At 45.9% G+C, this 19,874-nt stretch overlaps 1 protein-coding gene across 2 annotated transcripts in view; it reads left to right on the plus strand.

Moving 5' to 3' along the window:
- The first annotated feature begins 347 nt into the window (after positions 1-347).
- mrps18b (mitochondrial ribosomal protein S18B) overlaps positions 348-19,874 on the plus strand; it is a 34,544-nt gene continuing 15,017 nt past the window's right edge. The window contains exons 1-2 of one of the 2 annotated variants that reach the window (XM_038816634.1): positions 348-575; positions 682-793. In XM_038816634.1, the coding sequence (XP_038672562.1) occupies positions 725-793 (69 nt within the window). In that variant the 5' untranslated portion in view covers positions 348-575; positions 682-724. Of the gene's footprint in view, positions 794-19,874 lie in introns of both variants that reach the window. The other variant, XM_038816633.1, reaches the window with a different exon arrangement.

Genomic DNA, 19,874 nt, shown 5'->3' on the forward strand with positions numbered 1-19,874 from the left:
CCCCCCTCCCCTTTTTGTTTTCTCCACCGACATGGTTGTCTATATTGTTCCCACACCCCATAAACCATTCGCATTCTGTTGGGAGGGGAATTATTTTTAATTTCTTGTTTAACCCCGCCCCCCATCATCGTTTCATTATGTAATGGCGGCTGACGTCAGAATGAGTTGCAGATATTTTCAGTTGGCGCAGGCGCACTGAAGTCGCTCGCGGAAAAAAACTGCGCATGTTTTGATTTGTCCGTCGAGAGGGGAGGGGAGGTTCTGGGAGAGGAGCGGGGGCGGGCGGGAGAGGGGAGGGACCGAAAGGGGGAAGGGCGAGAGGGAGGGGGCGGGGTTGAGCGGACGGGGATGAAAGAAAACGATCGACTACCTCCGAGGACACCACGGTCGTTCAGCGCACGTCACGTGACGTGAGCGTCACCCACATTGCGCTTCCATATGATAAAAAAAACAACGTCGCGAGGTGGTTTTTTTTATTTTGAAAATTGTTCCTGAGGAGAAAATTCGAGGGCGGTTTTGGAACGTGGTGACGTCACAAAAATCACGCGGCTTCCATCTGGACAATATTTTAAAAAGTGATTTTTCGAAAAAAAAAATTCGAAACGTTATTCCTCCCCCTCCCCTCCAAACAAAAACCGAACGGGGTATTTTTACTGTCAGGTAATTAATTACTTTTCTTAGGAGTCGGAGTCGGGATGACCTTTCAACCGCCTGGCCCAACAAGATGGCAGCTCTGGTGAGCCAGTTGGGTGGCCAACTCAGGGCAGCAATGGTGGTCCACAGGGGCTTGTTGGTAAGTCTCTCTGTCTTGTGCTGTTTGGTCAACAAAAGGGCGCTCTGCTACTCCTTAGTCAGCGAACCGTGCACAGAGAACCTTTCACTGAGTCAGCAGTGGATTCCACCAGTGTTCAGAAGGGAATATTCTTCTTCCTTACTTTTCTTTAAGTCAGTTGATTATCGATCCAGGGTTCATTCTAACTCGCAGTGGCATGTTTGGGGTCACAGAGTTTACAGGTGTCGTGGTGGCACAGTGGGTATCACTGCTGCCTCACAGCACCGGGTTCGATTCCGCCCCTGAGCGACTGTCTGGGTGGAGTTTGCATGTTCTCCCTGCGTCTGCGTGGGTTTCTTTCTCCAGTTTCTTCCCGCGGTCCAAAGATGTGCGGGTTAGGTGGATTTACCATGGTAAATTGCCCTTGGTGTCCAAAAAAAGGATAAGTAGGGCTACTGGGTTATAGGGTGGAGGCGTGGACCTAAGTGGGGTGCTCTTTCCAAGGGCTGGTGCAGACGTGATGGGCCGAATGACCTTCTGTACTGTAAATCTTATGATTCCATGAAGCATAGAAAAAAGGAGCAGCACGTAGAGGCCATTCGGCCCTTCGAGTCTCCACCATTCGTTATGATCATGGCTGATCATCTCAACTCAATGCATGAGCATTTCAGTACTTGATGTAAAGGTGAGGTGGGAATGAGGTAGAGATTTGGGGTGCTCTTTCCAAGGGCCGGTGCAGACTCGATGGGCTGAATGGCCGCCTTCTGCACTGTAAATTCTGATTTTTCAACTTGTATTAACATGAATGTCTGAATGCAACTTGCTAAAGCTGGTAGAAGAACATAGTTGGAAACAGGAGTAGGTTATTCAATCCCTCAAAGCAGTTCAATTATTCTGTGAGATAGTGAAAAATGAAATGAAAATCACTTATTGTCACAAGTAGGCTTCAAATGAAGTTAATGTGAAAAGCCCCTAATCGCCATATGTGTGGCCCTGCGTCCCCTTTGGCTTACAAAAATCAATTGAACTCTAATTTTGAATTATTAATTGAGCTAGCATCTACTGCTTTTTGTGGGTGAACATTCCCAAATGACCTTGCTGTGATAAAGCCCATGTTCCCAGCACGGCAGCATTGTGGATAGCATAATTGCTTCACAGCTCCAAGGTCCCAGGTTCGATTCCGGCTTCAGTCACTGTATGGAGTCTGCACGTTCTCCCCGTGTTTGCGTGGGTTTCCTCCAGGTGCTCCGGTTTCCTCCCACAGTCCAAAGATGTGCAGGCTAGGTGGATTGGCCATGATAAATTGCCCTTAGTGTCCAAAATTGCCCTTAGTGTTGGGTGGGGTTACTGGGTTATGGGGATAGGGTGGAGGTGTTGACCTTGGGTAGGGTGCTCTTTCCAAGAGCCGGTGCAGACTCGATGGGCTGAATGGCCTCTTTCTGCACTGTAAATTCTATATTGCCAGTGGAAAAAGTCTCTACTCTAATTCCTTTCAAAATTCTACAAACGTCACTGAAATCACCTCTTAATTCAATGAGGAAATATGAGCCTAGTTCTTGTAATTTCCCCTTGCGTTTTAATCCTTGGAGCTCTGGTAACATTCTGGTGAATCTTCTGCACTCCTCCTAAGATCCTTGCTGTGGTGCTCCGAACTGTACACAGTACTCCAGGTGTTCTCCAACTGGAATTTTAAATACCCACAACATGATTCTCCCCCTTTGCATTCTAGCATTTCAGATATAAAGGACAACTTTCCATTCACCTTTGTAATTCTTTGTACCTGGACACCACACTTTAAGTGATGTGTACATGGATCCCTAAACTTCTTTGGACCTCCGCTCATTTATTTTTTTAGTCCAAAATGGATGATTTCTCACTTGCTTTGATGAAGTCCTTCTGCACAGCTTTGTCCACTCTATACTTGCTACACTGCCAGTCTTTGGTAACCTTGGACAAATGGATCTTTACCATGCCTCGACCAATCCGAGTCAACCTGCCTGATTTGCATTTAAACAATGCGTGGCAGTCATCAGTTAACAGGTGCGGTCTTCGTGGCAACACCTCTTTCAATAAGAGTTCACTTGTCAACCAGCCAACCAATCAGCACTCTCTTCTCATGAAGTATAAATTGTTGTTCCCTTTACATTTGAGATTCTTGCAAATTGGCCTGAAGAGTGCAAGAGTAAATGTTTTGACAACATGTTCCTTTTTCTTCAATACCGGCCTCCCCGAGCAGGTGCCGGAATGTAGCAACTCGGGGCTTTTCACAGTAACTTCATTGAAGCCTACTTGTGACAATAAGCTATTATTATTATTATTATTATTAGTGGCTCATCGTTGTTATCCACATCACTAATAAACATAATGAATTGTTAAGGCCCCAGCACAGATTCTTGGGCACCACTTGTCATTTCTTTCTAATTTGAATACATAACCATCGTCCCCGCTGTCAGTTTATTTTTTACTGTTTAACAAGGTCAATAATTCGCCTTCAAGGAGCTCTGATTTACATTATAACCATGCCTTTGTTTAAAAAAAAATGTATTTTATTGCAAACATGTATCAAAACAGGTTACAGCGAATAAACACCCGGGAGACATACTTCCCAACAATCAACACAGTCTGTACAGATTTTTCCCCTTTTTCACCCCCTCCCTCCCCCGCGACGAACAGCCCCTCAAACAGGGTCACAAACATCCCCCACCTTTCCTCAAAACCCCCTGAAGAGCCCTTTAACTCATACTTTACCATCTCTAACCGCAGGAAGTCGTACAGATCACCCAACCAAGCTGTTACCCCCAATGGCGATGCAGACCGCCACTCCAACAAAATCCACTGCCATGGAATCAGAGAGGCAAAGGCCAAGACTTCGGCCTTCTTCCTCTCCATGAGATCTGGCTTCTCTGAAACCCCAAATATCGCCACCAAAGGGTCCGGGTCCTCCACCTCCTCCACTATCCTGGCTAAGACTGCAAACACTCCTATCCAGGACCTTCCCAATTTTTCGCAACCCCAAAACGTGTGTGTGATTTTCTGGCCCGCGCCCACACCTCTCACACTCATGTGCTACCCCCTAAAAGAACCCACTAATTCACACATGAGTCATATGCACCCTGTGCACCATCTTAAACTGTATCAGGCCCATCTTTGCACAAGAGGACGTCTCATTTACCCTATGCAGTGCCCCCCCCCCCCCCCCCGAAGCAATGAGCTTCGGCACACAACCACTAAGAATGCTTATTTCCTTCTCCGTAATGTCATTTGACAGTGTCCTTGCCTCAGCTTACCTGCTGCTGAAACCCTTGTCCATGCACTGGTTACCTCTAGACTCCACTATTACTGCACACTCCTGGCTGGTCCCCTACATTCCATCTGCTGTAAATCTAGAACTCTGCTGCCCATGCCCAAAGTCACACCGTGCCTTTCATCTATCACTCCAGTACTCTTTGATTTGCATGGCTTCCGGCTAAACACCGTATTTTTGACATTTTCATCTTTTGTTTTCAAATCTCTCCATATCTTTGTCTCTTTGTAATCGTCTCCAGCTTCGCAACCCTGTAAGCTCTGTGCGCATCGAATTCTGGCCTCTTGAGCAGTCCCCCTCCTTTGAATTGGTGTCTTTATTTTCTGATGACGTCATTTGGTGGTGTGAGTCTATCTTGAAGGTGCTATCGAAATGCAAGTTATATCCTAGCGTGATAACAGAGTTTAAACATGCAAGTTTTTGTCAATGGGGTATGAGGGTGCCCGTCAGTTACTGAGGAGGGTAGTTTAGACCAGCGCAGAAAAGTATCGCATTTACAGGGCAGAAACAAACCATTTGTCCCACTTGCATTTATGCTCTAGGAGCCTCTTCACATCTCACTCCTAACTTCCTATTTTGCATTTTCCTGGTCTCTCCTTACGTGTTAGTTCTCTCAACCCTCCCTCACAATGTTCGTACCAACACAATGAATTTGGGGTCTTTTTGGCTGCACAGGGGGAACGAGGCAGGGTGTCCTCTTGTTCACATTATCGATTGAGCCACTGGTTATTGCCCTGCGGGCCTCAAATAAATGGAGTGAATTGTTAGAGGTGGTCTAGAACAAAGATTGTCCTTGTATATGGATGACCTTCTGCTGTACGTGAGGGACCCAGAGCCAGTTATGGGGGATATCATGAGTATATTGAAGAACCTTGGCTCCTTCTCTGGATGTAAAATTTAGGAAAGAGTGTGTATTTTGGTCAACGCTTCGGGGAGGGGTGCTGGTCTTGGGGGGGGGGGATACCTTTCCGCCTGGCTGGAACAGGCTTTTGGTATTTGGGGGGTCCAGATGGCTCTGGATTGGGCGTTGCTCCGTAAATTGAATTATACCAGCGAGCAGGATCAAGGCTCACCCGCAAAGGTGGGACAGTCTCCCATTGTCCTTGGCGGGCCGACTTCAATCCATCAAGATGAATATCTTGCCGATATTCTTGTTATTATTTCTCTGTCTCCCGGTATTTTTACCCGAGTCATTTTTCTTTCGTGAGATTGGGCAGCTTATATCGGGTTTCATATGGGCGTGGAAAACCCGAGCATTCGGAGTGGGTTCTGGCAGAGGTATAGACAGGCGGGGGCGGTGGGGGTGGGAGGACGGAGAAGGTGTTGGGTAGTGTGGAGGAGACCTGGGATCCACTTGGGTGCAGATGGAGTCTGGAATGTGTGGAGGGTCCAGTTTGGGGGCGCTGGTGACGGATGGCATCTCTTCCATTTGCTTTGGCCAAGCATTCATCACAATCGGTGGTGGTGTCCACTTAAAAAATATGGAGGCACCAATAAAAAGATTATATTAAAAAAAAACATGTGGGGCAACTCCATCAGCATTTCAAGTTGGGGGCAGTGTCAAGGCAGCTTCCCCCCCCTCATCCCCATCCCCATTGGTAGGAACCACTTGTTTGAGCCGGCAAAGTTGGATGCCACACTTGGCGGGTGGAAGGGAAGGGGCTGGAGAGTCAGTGATTTTATTCTTGGATTTGCCAGCCTGGAGGAGTTGAAAGAGAAAGTTGGGCTCTTGACTTCGGATGCATTTAGGTACATCCAGGTGTGATATATTGTTCGACGGCGCTGAGGACCCAGGTTCGAATCCTGGCCCTGGGTCACTGACCGTATGGAGTTTGCACATTCTTCCCGTGTCTGCATGGATTTCAGCCCCGCAACCCAAAGATGTACAGTTATGTGGATTGGCCATGCTAAATTGCCCCTTTATTGGAAAAAAGAATTGGGTACTCTTAGAAAAAATTAAATAAAATGACAAAAGTCTAAGAGAATAGTTTTATTAAAAAACTCTCTCCCTACAAGTTGGAACATCTTCTCTACCCTATCAAATCTTCTAATAATCTTGAAGACCGTGGGTGTCGCTGGCTAGGTACCATTTTGTTGCCCATCCCTAGTTTCCCCTCGGATGGTAGTGGTGAGCTGCCTTCTTGAACCGCTGCAGTCCCTGTGGTGAAGGTACATCCACCGTGCTGTTAGGGAGGTAGTTCCAGGATTTTGACCCAGCGACAGTGAAGGAACGACAATTTATTTCCAAGTCCAAGTCAGGATGGTGAGTGACTGAAGGAAATCTCCAGGTAGTGGGGTTCCCAGGTATTTGCTGCTCTTGTCCTTCTACATGTAGCGGTCGAGGGTTTGGAAGGTGCTGCCTAAGGAGCCTTGGGTGGTTTGCTGCAGTACACCTTGTAGATGGTGCGCACGGCTGCCACTGTGCATCGGTGGCGAGGGAGTAAATATTTATCATAGAATTATAGAATTTACAGTACAGAAGGAGGCCATTTGGCCCATTGAGTCTGCACCGGCCCTTGGAAAGAGCACCCTACTTAAGTCCACATCTCCAACCTATCCCCGTAACCCATAACCACACCTAACCTTAGTGGAAGGCTTGCCAATCAAGCTCTATCACTGCTCAGTCTTCCCTTTTCGAGATATATATTAATAGGACGGTTATCAACTTCAAATGGCAAAAACAAATGTAATACTTGCTCTTGTATTATTAATTTACTTCTGGTTGGATCTGTCCTCCACAAGCTTTCTTAGATTAGGTCTCAGTGATGTGCAGCTGCTTTGTAATTCAGCACAAAAATTTCCATCTGTTATTCTGTTGCGCTTCTTGCGTTTAATATTTCCCATGCAGAAAAAAATCTGCTCACATATATATGTTGATCCAAACATTGACATCAACTTTGCAGCGCATTGCCGGAGAACTGAACTGGGGCTATTCATGTAGGGGCTGTTTAGCATAGGGGCTGTTATGCTACAACTGGGCTAAATCGCTGGCTTTGAAAGCAGACCAAGGCAGGCCAGCAGCACGGTTCGATTCCCGTAACAGCCTCCCCGAACAGGCGCCGGAATGTGGCGACTAGGGGCTTTTCACAGTAACTTCATTGAAGCCCACTCGTGACAATAAGCGATTTTCATTCATTTCATTTCATTTCATTTCAACCAAAATCTGCGCACTGTTTCTGTTTAGCTGGTTAATTTAATCTTCAACCAGGGCACGAATATGAAGTGATTTCTCTTAGACCATAAGATATAGGAGCAGAATTAGGTAATTCGGCCCATCAAGTCTGCTCCGCCATTTGATTGTGGCTGTTTTGTACCTCATCCCCATTCCCTTGCCTTCTCCCCATAACTCCTGATCCCCTTCTAAATCAAGAAATCCCCTTATTAATCAAGAACACTAGATTTGTGCTTGAGGTACTGTTAACTGCAGGGCTACAGACCAAGAGTTGGAAGATGGAATTAGGCAGAATAGTTCTTTCTTAGAACATAAGAACCAGGAGTAGGCAATATTGCCTCCACATATCTCCTTTTATCAACCCCCAAGCCGTTGACATACTATGCCACCTTTGCTTGGATCAAGTCATGTGGATTTGAGAGCAATGAGAGAAAGGGGTTCAGACCACTCGGTGAAGAAAAGTGGTTCTCGAGTTGTTCTGATAGTATAGACAGCGCTTATATGCGTACTGATGGATCATATCTTTTTCCTTGAGCCAAGTGTTTTTCCAGTATTTTCTTCAAATTTGGGAAGCGAGTGTAGTCACATAAAGGTAATTTGAGTGGACATTAACTACAGGTGCAGTATGAATTTTCTTACACTCTCAACTTGTGTGGGCGAGAGGCGATTTCTCCCCTGCAATGACTCGTTCAACAAGTTCGGATGACTAGTAATGATGGCGAGAAAAGCCACATCCAAAACCCATCTTACATCTTCTATCTCTGGGTATATTTGAGATTTTGTGCAAGATTTGTGGTAGAAGTGCGAAGAAACGGGCCTGTAATTTACCACGTCTTATCCAGGACACTTCATTGCGCATGGCAAGGTCTCCATATTCTGTTTCAATTTAGTCAATAGGTTGGTTGCATGAACTGATGGTGATGCAGGCAGGGGGCACGTATGAAGTTAATCAGCTGTACCGCTTTGTCTATTACAGCTTTCAGTCTGTCTCCCATGTCAAGTTTAGCACAGCACTCCATGGTGTATTATGCAGTGCAGAGCAAATCTGTTGGGGACACCAGCTTTCAACAAAGCTACAGATCCAGGGTGTATTCTTGTTGTGGAGGAGCACCCATCTGTTGTAACTAATACAATTTTTTTTCCAACGGTAATTTGTGCTCTTGATAAATAGCGAGCCCTGTGCGTGCCCGTGTATTCCCAAGAGAACAAAAATTTCATCTGTCACGTTTGGATCATTGTCAACACAATGAACCCAGGGCAGCACGGTGGCCTAGTGGTTAGCACAACCGCCTCACGGCGCTGAGGTCCCAGGTTCGATCCCGGCTCTGGGTCACTGTCCGTGTGGAGTTTGCACGTTCTCCCCGTGTCTGCGTGGGTTTCGCCCCCACAACCCAAAAATGTGCAGAGTAGGTGGATTGGCCATGCTAAATTGCCCCTTAATTGGAAAAAATAATTGGCTAATCTAAATTTAAAAAAAACACAATGAACCCATATGCAGTGCTGAGCACTGTCGTTAACATCTCACAGTGCTACACTGATAGCCTCACATAAAAGTACAGATATGAAAAGTTACCCTACCAAATCAGCAGTGATTTTGTGCACTCTGCGACTCTATTACGCCTGCTGATTTGCAGACATTTAACATGTTTGATAATCTGCTTTGGGTTTTTAAACCCAGAAAAAAAAACATCTGCAGATTTGATCATGCATGTCACTAATTTGCGGTTTGAGAATGGCTTTCCATTTAAAAAAAAATAAATTTAGTGTACCCAATTAATTTTTTTCCAATTAAGGGGCAATTTAGTGTGGTCAATCCATCTACCTTGCACATCTTTGGGTTGTGGGGGCGAAACCCACGCAAACACAGGGAGAATGTGCAAATTCCACACGGACAGTGACCCAGGGCTGGGATTGAACCTGGGACCTCAGCGCCGTGAGGCAACAGGGCTAACCCACTGCGCCATGGTGCTGCCCTCATTTTTTTGTTTTTGCAAGTAACCACGCAAGACAAAAGCTAGCCAAAGGCACTGTGTCACTCTCATTTAATGCTGGTGTAAGTATCTGCCTCTGTGTTTTCAAGCCTTTCTTCAGATTTGAAAGCTGTTGCGCATGCTTGGTAGAACTGAGAGAGATGGCATGTTTCATAATGTCTGTTAACATTGTTTTTTTTTTGGGGGGGACTGCTATTACCGCATTGCAAATGAAGCACAATGGTCCCCCTTTGTGCTGAGTAACAAAATAATTCCACTCCCAATTTTCTTTTACCATTTTGCCCTCTACCGATTTTTCACTTTTTTGCTACTTCTTCCTCTGCACGTTTTGATTTTGCATTTGATTCGCCTTCCTCTCCATGCCACTTCAGCAAAAGCTGATCCATTGGGCTGGAGCCCAAAGCAGATAACAGCCAAAGAAACGCAACCTCACATGTACTCTTGGAATTGAAAACAACAGTCCCCCTACCCTTGCTTACCCAGAATGTGCTGTTTTGAAGAGTGGGAATTGCAGCATTGCATTCCTGCCATCAACTGTAAGAAGACAATCCTGGCGTGAACCTCAACAGCACGTGCTGGCGTCGCCACACAGCAGTGCAATCCCGGACCTGGATAGAACTCACGGTTGGCAATATCGCTGATGAGACAAAATGGGCTGCACACCGAGCCCTGACGGGCCACAGGTTGACCACCACTGCCTGACAGTTCCCTCCCACCAGTTGTGTAATCTGGGAGAGTTTTTAGGCCATTTCTGGGGTGGGGAAAAAACATGGGAAATTCGTAAATAAATCAAAATTAGTTCATCAGATTGTGGGGATGAGGAGGGAATTCCCCAACTCTTCTTTTATTGGCACTGATAACTAAAGCAAAAAAAAATTATCCAGTCCATGTGAACTGGCGACTTAGCCTCTGAACCAAAGGTAAAACCTGCTGATGTCTCTCACAGGTATAACCCACCTCCTCTTTCTAGTTCAAATATTCCATCCACGCACACTCAGTCAAGTTGTCCCAGCATAGTTTTTTTTAAATTTAGAGTATCCAATTTTTTTTCTCCCAATTAAGGGGAAATTTAGCGCAGCCAATTCACCTACCTTTCACATCTTTGTGGGTTGTGGGGGTGAGACCCACGCAGACACTGGAGGATAGTCCAAACTCCACATGGACAGTGACCCAGAGCTGGGATTGAACCCGGGTCTTTGGTGCCGTGAGGCAGCAGTGCTAACTACTGTGCCACCATGCTGCCCTGAGTTCCAACATAGTCAACTCTTCAGTTTTAAAAAAAACAAGAAGTCTACACTTCTTTCCCCACCCCCAGAGCGATCCATTAAAATGGCTAAAGGCTGTTTGTTACAGTGGGGTTCATTCTAATGACCCACCTTTCATATCACCCCAGGTAACAAAAGCTGGACACTTGTTCCAGATGCGGCTTAACCAGGGTCTTGCACCATTCACCATGGTGTGCTTTTGTTTTATTCTGGATAGTCCTTAGTATTTCAGCTATTTTTGCAATAACTTCGCGGCACTCCTCGTTGGTTGCTTTAAGGAACCCTTGTGATGTAACTGCTAGATACTAGATACACTAATGTCCTGGGACTGAGATGACTGGGCTCCAATCATATTCTGCACTAAGCATGATATATACATGCTTGAAGATAGTCTTATCCACCTGTATGGCACAACCTATTTCTACATTGCAACATCCACGTGACTTTTGGGCTCCTCTCTTATACTGCAGGACAAATCCAGTCTCTTCCATCAATCTACTCTCTGTCATCATCAGAATGATGAAAAGTGTCATTGACAGTTCTATGAAGTGGCACATACATTAAAATAACCTCCCTGATGCTCAGTTTGGGTTCTGCCAGGGCCATTTGGCTCCAGACCTCATTACAGCCTTGGTGTAAACATGGACAAAGCTGAATTTGTGGTGGGAGTGACTGCCCTTGAAATTAGGACAAGATTTGACCGAGTATGGCACCATGGAGCACTAACAAAAACTGGAATCGATGGGAATCGGGGTAAACTTCACAGCTTGGAATCATACCGAGAGCAAAGGAACATGATTGGAGCCCAGTCATCTCAGTCCCAGGACATTAGTTCCTCAGTCCATGTGGAGTTTGAACATTCTCCCAAGTCTGCGTGGGTCTCACCCCCACAATCCAAAGATCTTCAGCGTAGGTGGATTGGCAACACTAAATTCCCCCTTAATTGGATAAATTATTATGAGTTCCTTGCGGTGGTGTCCTGGGCCCAAACCATCTCTAGCTGTTTCATCAATGACCATCTCTCCATATGTTCCAAAGTGGGGATGTTCGATGGTGATTGCTATGTTCAGCACCATTTGCAGCGACTTGGATACTAAAGCAGGTTTGGGATGATTGGTGGCAAGTAACATTTTCCAGGCAATGACCATCTCCAACAAGAGAAAATCTAGTCATCTCCCCATGCCATTCAATGGCATTGCCATCGCTCAAACCCCACTATCAGCATTCAGAAACTGAACCAGACTAGCCATATAAATATGCAGCGACGGAATAGGTCAGAGGCTGGAAATCCTGTGAGTAAATCTCCTCCTGACTCCCCAAAGCCTGTCCACATCTACAAAGCACAAGACAGGAGTGTGAAGGAATACTCTCCACTTGCCGGGATGAATGCAGCTCCAACCACACTCGAGAAGCTCAACACCATCCACAAGAAAGCAGCTTGCTTGATTGGTGCCCCATTCAACTGAAAATATTCACTCCATTCATCAACAATGCACAATAGCAGCCGTGTGTACCATCTACAAGATGCACTGTAGAAACTTAAGCAAGGCTTCTTTGACAGCAACTTGCGACCTCTACCACATAGAAGGATGTGGACAGCAGATGCAAGGATATGCCACCACCTGGACGTTCCCCTCCCGAGTCTCACACCACCATGGCAGATAAGATGTAAAAGCATCAGGGTTGTTGTGGTGGGTGATTTTAACTTCCCCTATCTTGACTGGGATTCACTAAGTGCCAGGGATATGGGTGGGGCAGAGTTTGTAAGCATCCAGTAGTAGGGGTTTGGATGGGCAGAGTTTGTAAGTATCCAGGATGGCTTCTTGAAACAATATGTAAATAGTCCAATTGTTCTGGCTGGTCCTGGCTTTGGGGAATGAGCCAGGCTAGGTGGTTGAAGTTTCAGTAGCGGAGCATTTTGTGAACAGTGACCATAATTCAGTAAGTTTTAAGGTACTGTTGGATAAAGATAAGGCTAGTACTTGGGTGAAGGTGCTAAATTGGGGGAAGTCTAATTCTAACAATATTAGGCGGGAACTGGAGAATCTAGATTGGGGCAGATGTTTGAGGTTAAATCAGCATCTGGCATGTGGGAGGCTTTCCAATGTCAGTTGATAGGAATTCAGGACCGGCATGTTCCTGTGAGGAAAAAAGGATAAATATGGTAAGTTTCGGGAACCTTGTATAATGAGGGATATTGTTGTTCTAGATGGGGGCAAAGACTCCAAGAGAGGCCAGGCTGATAAGGTACAACTCACTTTATTCCACACTAGTCACAATAATCACTCCTCTACACACTCCATTCCCCGCAGGGTCTCCTTCCCCGAACTGCTGCCAGGTCGGGGTTTATATTCTGTAGGGAGCTCCTCCAATTATGAGGGAGCTCCGCTTTCCCTAGTCATCTGAGTAGCTCATACTCTGAGGCACATGCAGACTGTGTTTCTCAGAACTCCTGCTACTTCTAGCTGTAACTCTACTTCCAGACCTGCTGTGTTATTCTGTATGCTGGCTCCTTTTTTCCACTTTGAAGCCTGGACTATGGCACGGGTGAATGGTGCTACCGGTTTGCTGGAGGTGAAGTTGCATGCAGGGGAAAGAGAGGATAGAGTTTGCTTGCCTGCAGTTGCCACGCCTAGGACTTGTACTTGTTACTGGCTGCCTTTCTGCTTATCGGCTGGAAGTGGAGCATGGGGTGGATTTTGGTTGGCCTGCTATTGGGCTGGCTTTGCAGCTGGTGGTTTGTTTACAGGAACTGTTTTGGGTTGAACTGTGTCCCCTCTTGCTTAGAATATTTGTAGGAGGGCAGCGTAAGCTATGCAGTTCTGTCTCTGTAGTGGATCGTAGCATTTGTGAGTCAAGTCAAAAAGAAAAAGGAAGTATTTGTAAGGGCTAGAAGGCTGGAAACAGATGAAGCCCGTGAGTAATATAAGGAAAGTAGGAAGGAACTTCAACAAGGAGTCAGGAGGGCTAAATGGGGTCATGAAAAGTCATTGGCAAACAGGATTAAGCAAAATCCAAGACTTTTGATATGAAGAGCAAAAGAGGAAGGGAAAGGGTCGGCCCACTCAAGGACAGGGGAGGGAATCTGTGCGTGGAGCCAGAGGAAATGGGCGAGGTACTAAACGAGTAGTGTTCACCAAAGAGAAAGACTATGTGGATGATGAGTCTGGAGAAGGACATGTAGATTAAAAAGGAGGAGGTGTTGGGCGTCTTGAAAAACATTAAGATAAGTCCCCAGGGCCTGATGGAATCTACCCCAGAATACTGAGGGAGGCAAGGGAGACAATTGCTGGGGCTTTGTATCCTCATTGGCTACAGGTGAGGTCCTAGAGGACTGGAGACTAGCTAATGTTGTTCCTTTTTAAGAAGGGTAGCAAGAATAATCTAGGAAATTACAGGCCGGTGAACCCTACGTCAGAAAGGAAATTATTGGAATGGATTCTTTGAGACAGGATTTACTCCCATTTGGAAGCAATGGACGTTTAGCGAGAGGCAGCATGGTTTTGTGAAGGGGAGGACGTGTCTCACTAACTTGATAGAGTTTTTTGAGGAAGTGAGGAAGATGATTGATTAAGGAAGGATAGTGGATGTTGTCCACATGGACGTCAGTAAGGCCTTTGACAAGGTCCCTCAGGGCAGACTGTTCAGAAGATGAAGTCACCATGGGATCAGAGGTGAAGTGGCAAGATGGATACAGAACTGGCTCAGTCATAGAAGACAGTAGCAATGGAAGGGTGCTTTTCTGAATGGAGTGTTGTGACTAGTCGTGTTCCACAGGGATCAATGCTGGGACCTTTGCTGTTTGTAATATATATAAATTATTTGGAGGAAACTTTTACTGGTCTGATTAGTAAGTTTGCAGACGACACAAAGGTTAATGGAATTGCGGATAGCGATGAGGACTGTCTGAGAATACAGCAGGCTATAGATCGTTTGTAGACTGCGGCGGAGAGATGGCAGATGGAGTTTAATCCAGACAAATGTGAGGTACATTTTGGAAGATCTCATAAGATGGGAAATATACATTAAATGGCAGAACCCTTAAGAATATTGACAGGCAGAGGGATCGGAATGTACAGGTCCACAGGTCATTGCGGTGGCCACACAGATGGAGAGGGTAGTCAAGAAGGCACATACAGGATGCTTGCCTTCATCGGCCGGGGAATTGAGTATAAAAATTGGCAAGTCATGCTGCAGCTATGTAGAACCTTAGTTAGGGCACACTTGGAATATCGTGTTCAATTGTGGTCACCATACCACCAGAAGGATGTGCAGGCTTTGGAGAGGGTACATAACATAAGAACTGGGAGCAGGAGTAGGCCATCTGGCCCCTCGAGCCTGCTCCGCCATTCAAAGAGATCGGCTGATCTTTTTTGGACTCAGTTCCACTTTCCGGCCTGAACACCATAACCCTTAATCCCTTTATTCTTCATAAAACTATCTATCTTTATCTTAAAAACATTTAATGAAGGAGCTTTGACTGCTTCACTGGGCAAGGAATTCCATAGATTCACAACCCTTTGGGTGAAGAAGTTCCTCCTAAATTTAGTCCTCAATCTACTTCCCCTTATTTTGAGGCTATTCCCCCTAGTTCTGCTTTCACCCGCCAGTGGAAACAACCTGCCCGCATCTATCCTATCTATTCCCTTCATAATTTTATATGTTTCTATAAGATCCCCCTGGGGCAGCACGGTGGCCTAGTGGTTAGCACAACCGCCTCACGGCGCTGAGGTCCCAGGTTCGATCCGGCTCTGGGTCACTGTCCGTGTGGAGTTTGCACATTCTCCCCGTGTTTGTGTGGGTTTCGCCCCCACAACCCAAAGATGTGCAGAGTAGGTGGATTGGCCATGCTAAATTGCCCCTTAATTGGAAAAAATAATTGGGTAATCTAAATTAAAAAAAAAAAAAAAGATCCCCCTGCATCCTTCTAAATTCCAACGAGTACAGTCCTAGTCTACTCAACCTCTCCTCGTAATCCAACCCCTTCAGCTCTGGGATTAACCTAGTGAATCTCCTCTGCACACCCTCCAGGGCCAGACCGTCCTTTCTCAAGTAAGGAGACCAAAACTGAACACAATACTCCAGGTGTGGCCTCACTAACACCTTATACAATTGCAGCATAACCTCCCTAGTCTTAAACTCCATCCCTCTAGCAATGAAGGATAAAATTCCATTTACCTTCTTAATCACCTGTAAACCAACTTTTTGCGACTCGTGCACTAGCACACCCAGGTCTCTCTGCACAGCAGCATGTTTTAATATTTTATCATTTAAATAATAATCCCTTTTGCTGTTATTCCTACCAAAATGGATAACCTCACATTTGTCAACATTGTATTCCATCTGTCAGACCCTAGCCCATTCATTTAACCTATCCAAATCCCTCTGCAGACTTCCGGTATCCTCTGCACTTTTTGCTTTACCACTCATCCTAGTGTCGTCTGCAAACTTGGACATATTGTCCTTGGTCCCCTACTCCAAATCATCTATGTAAAGGTTACAGAAGAGGTTTACCAGGATGTTGGCTGAGCTATGAGAAGAAGTTGAATAAACTCGGTTTGTTCTCACTGGAACGATGGAGGTTGAGGGGCGGCCTGATAGAGGTCTACAAAATTGATGGGCATGGACAGAGTGGATAGTCAGAAGCTTTTTCCCAGGGTGGAAGAGTCAATGGAGGGCATTGATTTAATGTGCGAGGGGCAAGGTTTAGAGGAGATGTACAAGGCAAGTTTTTTTACACAGAGGGTAGTGGGTGACTGGAACTCGCTACCGGAGAAGGTGGTGGAAGCAGGTACGATAGTGACGTTTTAAGGAGCGTCTTGATAAATATATGAATAGCATGGGAATAGAGGAATACGGGACCCGGAATTGTAAAGGTTTTGGGTTAGACAGACAGTATGGTTGGTGCAGGCTTGGAAGGCCAAAGGGCATGTTCCTGTGCTGTACTTTTCTTTGTTCTGGCTTGGAACTAATATCGCCATCCCTTTACGTTGCTGGATCAAAACCCTGGAACTTCCTTCCTAACAATACCTACACCACATGGACCGCATCAGGTTTTGAGGGCAATTGGGGTTCCCAGGAAGGAAACTTTTTTTTTTATAAATGAGGATCCCCACCCTTGCATAAATCCTATTTGTGTTGCCCCTGAACTTTGCAGACAGTACCCACTGAGCTTTCATCCAGTTCGGAGGTAGATTTGTGAAGAGCCTCTCGAATTCTAACATGGAGTTTAAAGAGCCAACGTTAATAATGTTCCCGTGACAGGCCTCTGCTTGTCATTATGCACCCGATTCTGCACTGGCATCACACAGCTCAAAAGCAGAGATGGTGGCGGTGTAGTAACTCTACTCTGTAATCCAGAGACCAGGTTATGGTTCGAATCCCACCATGGCAGAAGGTGGAATTTGAATGCAAGAAAATTCTGGAATTAAAAGTCCAGGTCATTGTCAATTTGAAACCCACCTCGCAGCTCTGTCTTTATAAAATAGCCCCTTGTCAAAAACGTGTATGTCAATGGGAGATACCCCTATCCACAAAGCTAGTTAACTTCTCCCTGAATAAAATGTTTTTGAAGAATTTCTCTAAGAGAAGTCAGGCACAAAACAATCACACCTCTGTTTCTATAGCTATAATATGGAAATATTACTGGCTGAGGTAGGGAAGGCTGAATGGCTCCATCTAGAGAAGTTTTTAAGATTACAAAAGGGAGTTTTGATGGTGTAAACAAGAGGATGTTGATTGCTCTTGTGGGGGAGACAGCAAAAGGAGCCATAAATGCAAGACCGTCGTCAGGAATTCCTTTTACCCAGAGAATTGTGAGAATGTGAAACGCATTATCACATGGGAGTGGTTGAGATTAGTAGCAGGGGCGGCACGGTGGTCAGCACTGCTGCCTCATTGCGCCAGGGAGCCGGCTTCGATTCCGACCTCGAGTCACTGTGTTGAGTTTGCACTTTCTTCCTGTGTCTGCGTGGGTTTCCTCCGGGTGCTCCGGTTTCCTCCCACAGTCCAAAGATGTGCAGGTGAGGTGGCAATGTCAAATTGCCCCATAGTGTCCAAAAGATTAGGTGGGGTTACGGGTATGGGGTGGGGGCATGGATCTAGCTGTGTACTCTTTTTCAAAGGTCAGTGCAGATTTGAAGGGCCAAATGGCCTCATTCTGTACTGTAGTGATTATAAGAAATGTATTTGAGGGGAACCTGGATAAATATGAGGGAGAGGAGGTTCCTGCCACCCTGCCCCATTGTGCAGTAATGCAATGCCTCCATGGCAACTCTCTGACTGCACAACCTCTGTCTGACCTTGACATGAGCTTGCTGCCTATTTCCTCCCTCACTGTCCCTGCCTAAGCTCGTCAGACTGCTGAAAGCCTCACCTCCAAAGTCGACTATTCTAAAGCACTCCCAGTCGGTGTCCCACATTTTATTCTCTGTAAACTTGAGACTGCCCAAAGCTTTGTTGCCCTCGTCCTAACTTGCACCGGATCTCGTTCACACATCACCATCTTGTGCTTGCTAATCTACATTATCTTCTGTCAAGTGAAACCTAAATTTTAGAATTATGTTCATAGCCTGCACCTCCCCTCAGTGGCCTCATTGCGCGAACAGGGTGGGAAAGTGGGCCTAGGTAAGGCGCTCTTTCAGAGGGTTGATGCATTTGATGGGTAGAATGGCCTCCTTCTGCGCTGTAGGGATTCTAAGAAGACCCTTCTCCAGGGCAACTGGTGAGGAGCAATAAATGCAGACCTCGCTTGCGACAGTCTCTGTCCCCAGAATTGTATGAATATTTTTTTGAAGGCAGTAACATCCTCCTTTTGTTTGTGAGCCAAGACACTAATGGGGCCAATTTTGATCTGCCTTGCTCATGGGAAAACAGATGTTTGGGCGCAATGCACAGGATTTACATACTGTCTTATTTTTCTCTCTGCTCTGTATTGAGCAGGTGTTGGGTGATATTGGGCACGGTATAAAACCAACCTCTCACCTGGAAAATTAGGTTCAACTGACCGTGGGTGTCGTTGGGATATTTTTAACCAGCTGTTTTCAGCTGCGGATGGTCTTACCGACATTGTACACATGAGCACTTTGTGTAGTGGCTGCTGCGCAGCATTAATGAGCAGCAAGGACCCAGGTGTGCTCTCTCCTGAAGCGGCTGTCTCAGCCACTCTGTACTTAGCCGCTGCCCCCCCCCCCCCCCCTCATTTTTTGGTTTTTGCAACTCTGCTCCTTTTTGTTGTCACCTGAGCCGCCCGAGGGCCACGTTTTTGAGCGAGCCTCCTGGACCACTTCTCGTAACGAGAAATTGGATGAAATGTTCTGTTGCAAATATTTGTGGACCTGTTTATGCTTGCTGCTAATAGGTGAGTTGGCTGGCAGCCACTGTCAACAGCAACAGAACTGGATGAGTAAGCTTGTTGGTGCATTTAAAAAGAAACAGAAATGCAAAGAAACTAAGCAACTGTTCTGACAGTGAGTGCTATTGCACAGAAAGTGCAGCACAGAACAAGTTTGTGTTTGTGCTCCACGGGAGCCTCCTTGCACTCAAACTCTTGGCAACAACATTGGAACAGAGTTTTCTTTTCAATTAATTTACTGGATGTGGGCGTCGCTGGTGAGGCCAGCATTTTTTGGGTTCTCCTAATTAACCTTAACGGTGGGGGCGAGCTGCCTTCTTGAACTGCTGTAGGCCCTAAGGCAGTGTTTGTCAAACGTTTTTTTCCTCCCCAGGAAAATGGGACGACCTTTGGGACCCACGCCACATTCGCTTACCTTTAATGTGACAGTTCAGCTTCTCTATCTCACTCCAATCACAGGGGGAGGAGCTGGCAATGTGCATATCAGGTGCAGAGCTCAACTAGTTCCTTATCTTTAAAAAAGGAAAACCTCACACAAGTAGGTCGTTGTGAAGGGCAATAGCAACAACATGCTTGCTTTACTCGGCATTAGATACTCATGGGAGATGCTACTCCAGAACACTGACAACTTGATGGATTTCTGGCATGTTTTTATGTGCTGTCACTAGTCAGTTGCAACAGTTCAGTCTCCTCATTTGGAGTCGGCTGTAATTTAATAATTGACTCTGGGGTCTCAAACAAATTTTTCACTCTTTCAAAATTTGAAACTTCTTTGGAAAGTAGAGACAAAAATGTTGATTAGTACATCTAGATGCGACTGAATAAGGTTTGTCAGTCAATTGACAAACCTTATTCCCTTACGAACACTGTTTTCTTGGATGTGCTGTACTAGTATGGGGAGCATTTTTTTAAATTTAGAGTGCCCAATTCATTTTTTCCAATTAAGGGGCAATTTAGCGTGGCCAATCCACCTACCCTGCACATCTTTGGGTTGTGGGGGCAAAACCCACGCAGACA

Source organism: Scyliorhinus canicula, chromosome 13 (genome assembly GCF_902713615.1).
Source record: "Scyliorhinus canicula chromosome 13, sScyCan1.1, whole genome shotgun sequence".
NCBI lineage: Eukaryota > Metazoa > Chordata > Chondrichthyes > Carcharhiniformes > Scyliorhinidae > Scyliorhinus > Scyliorhinus canicula.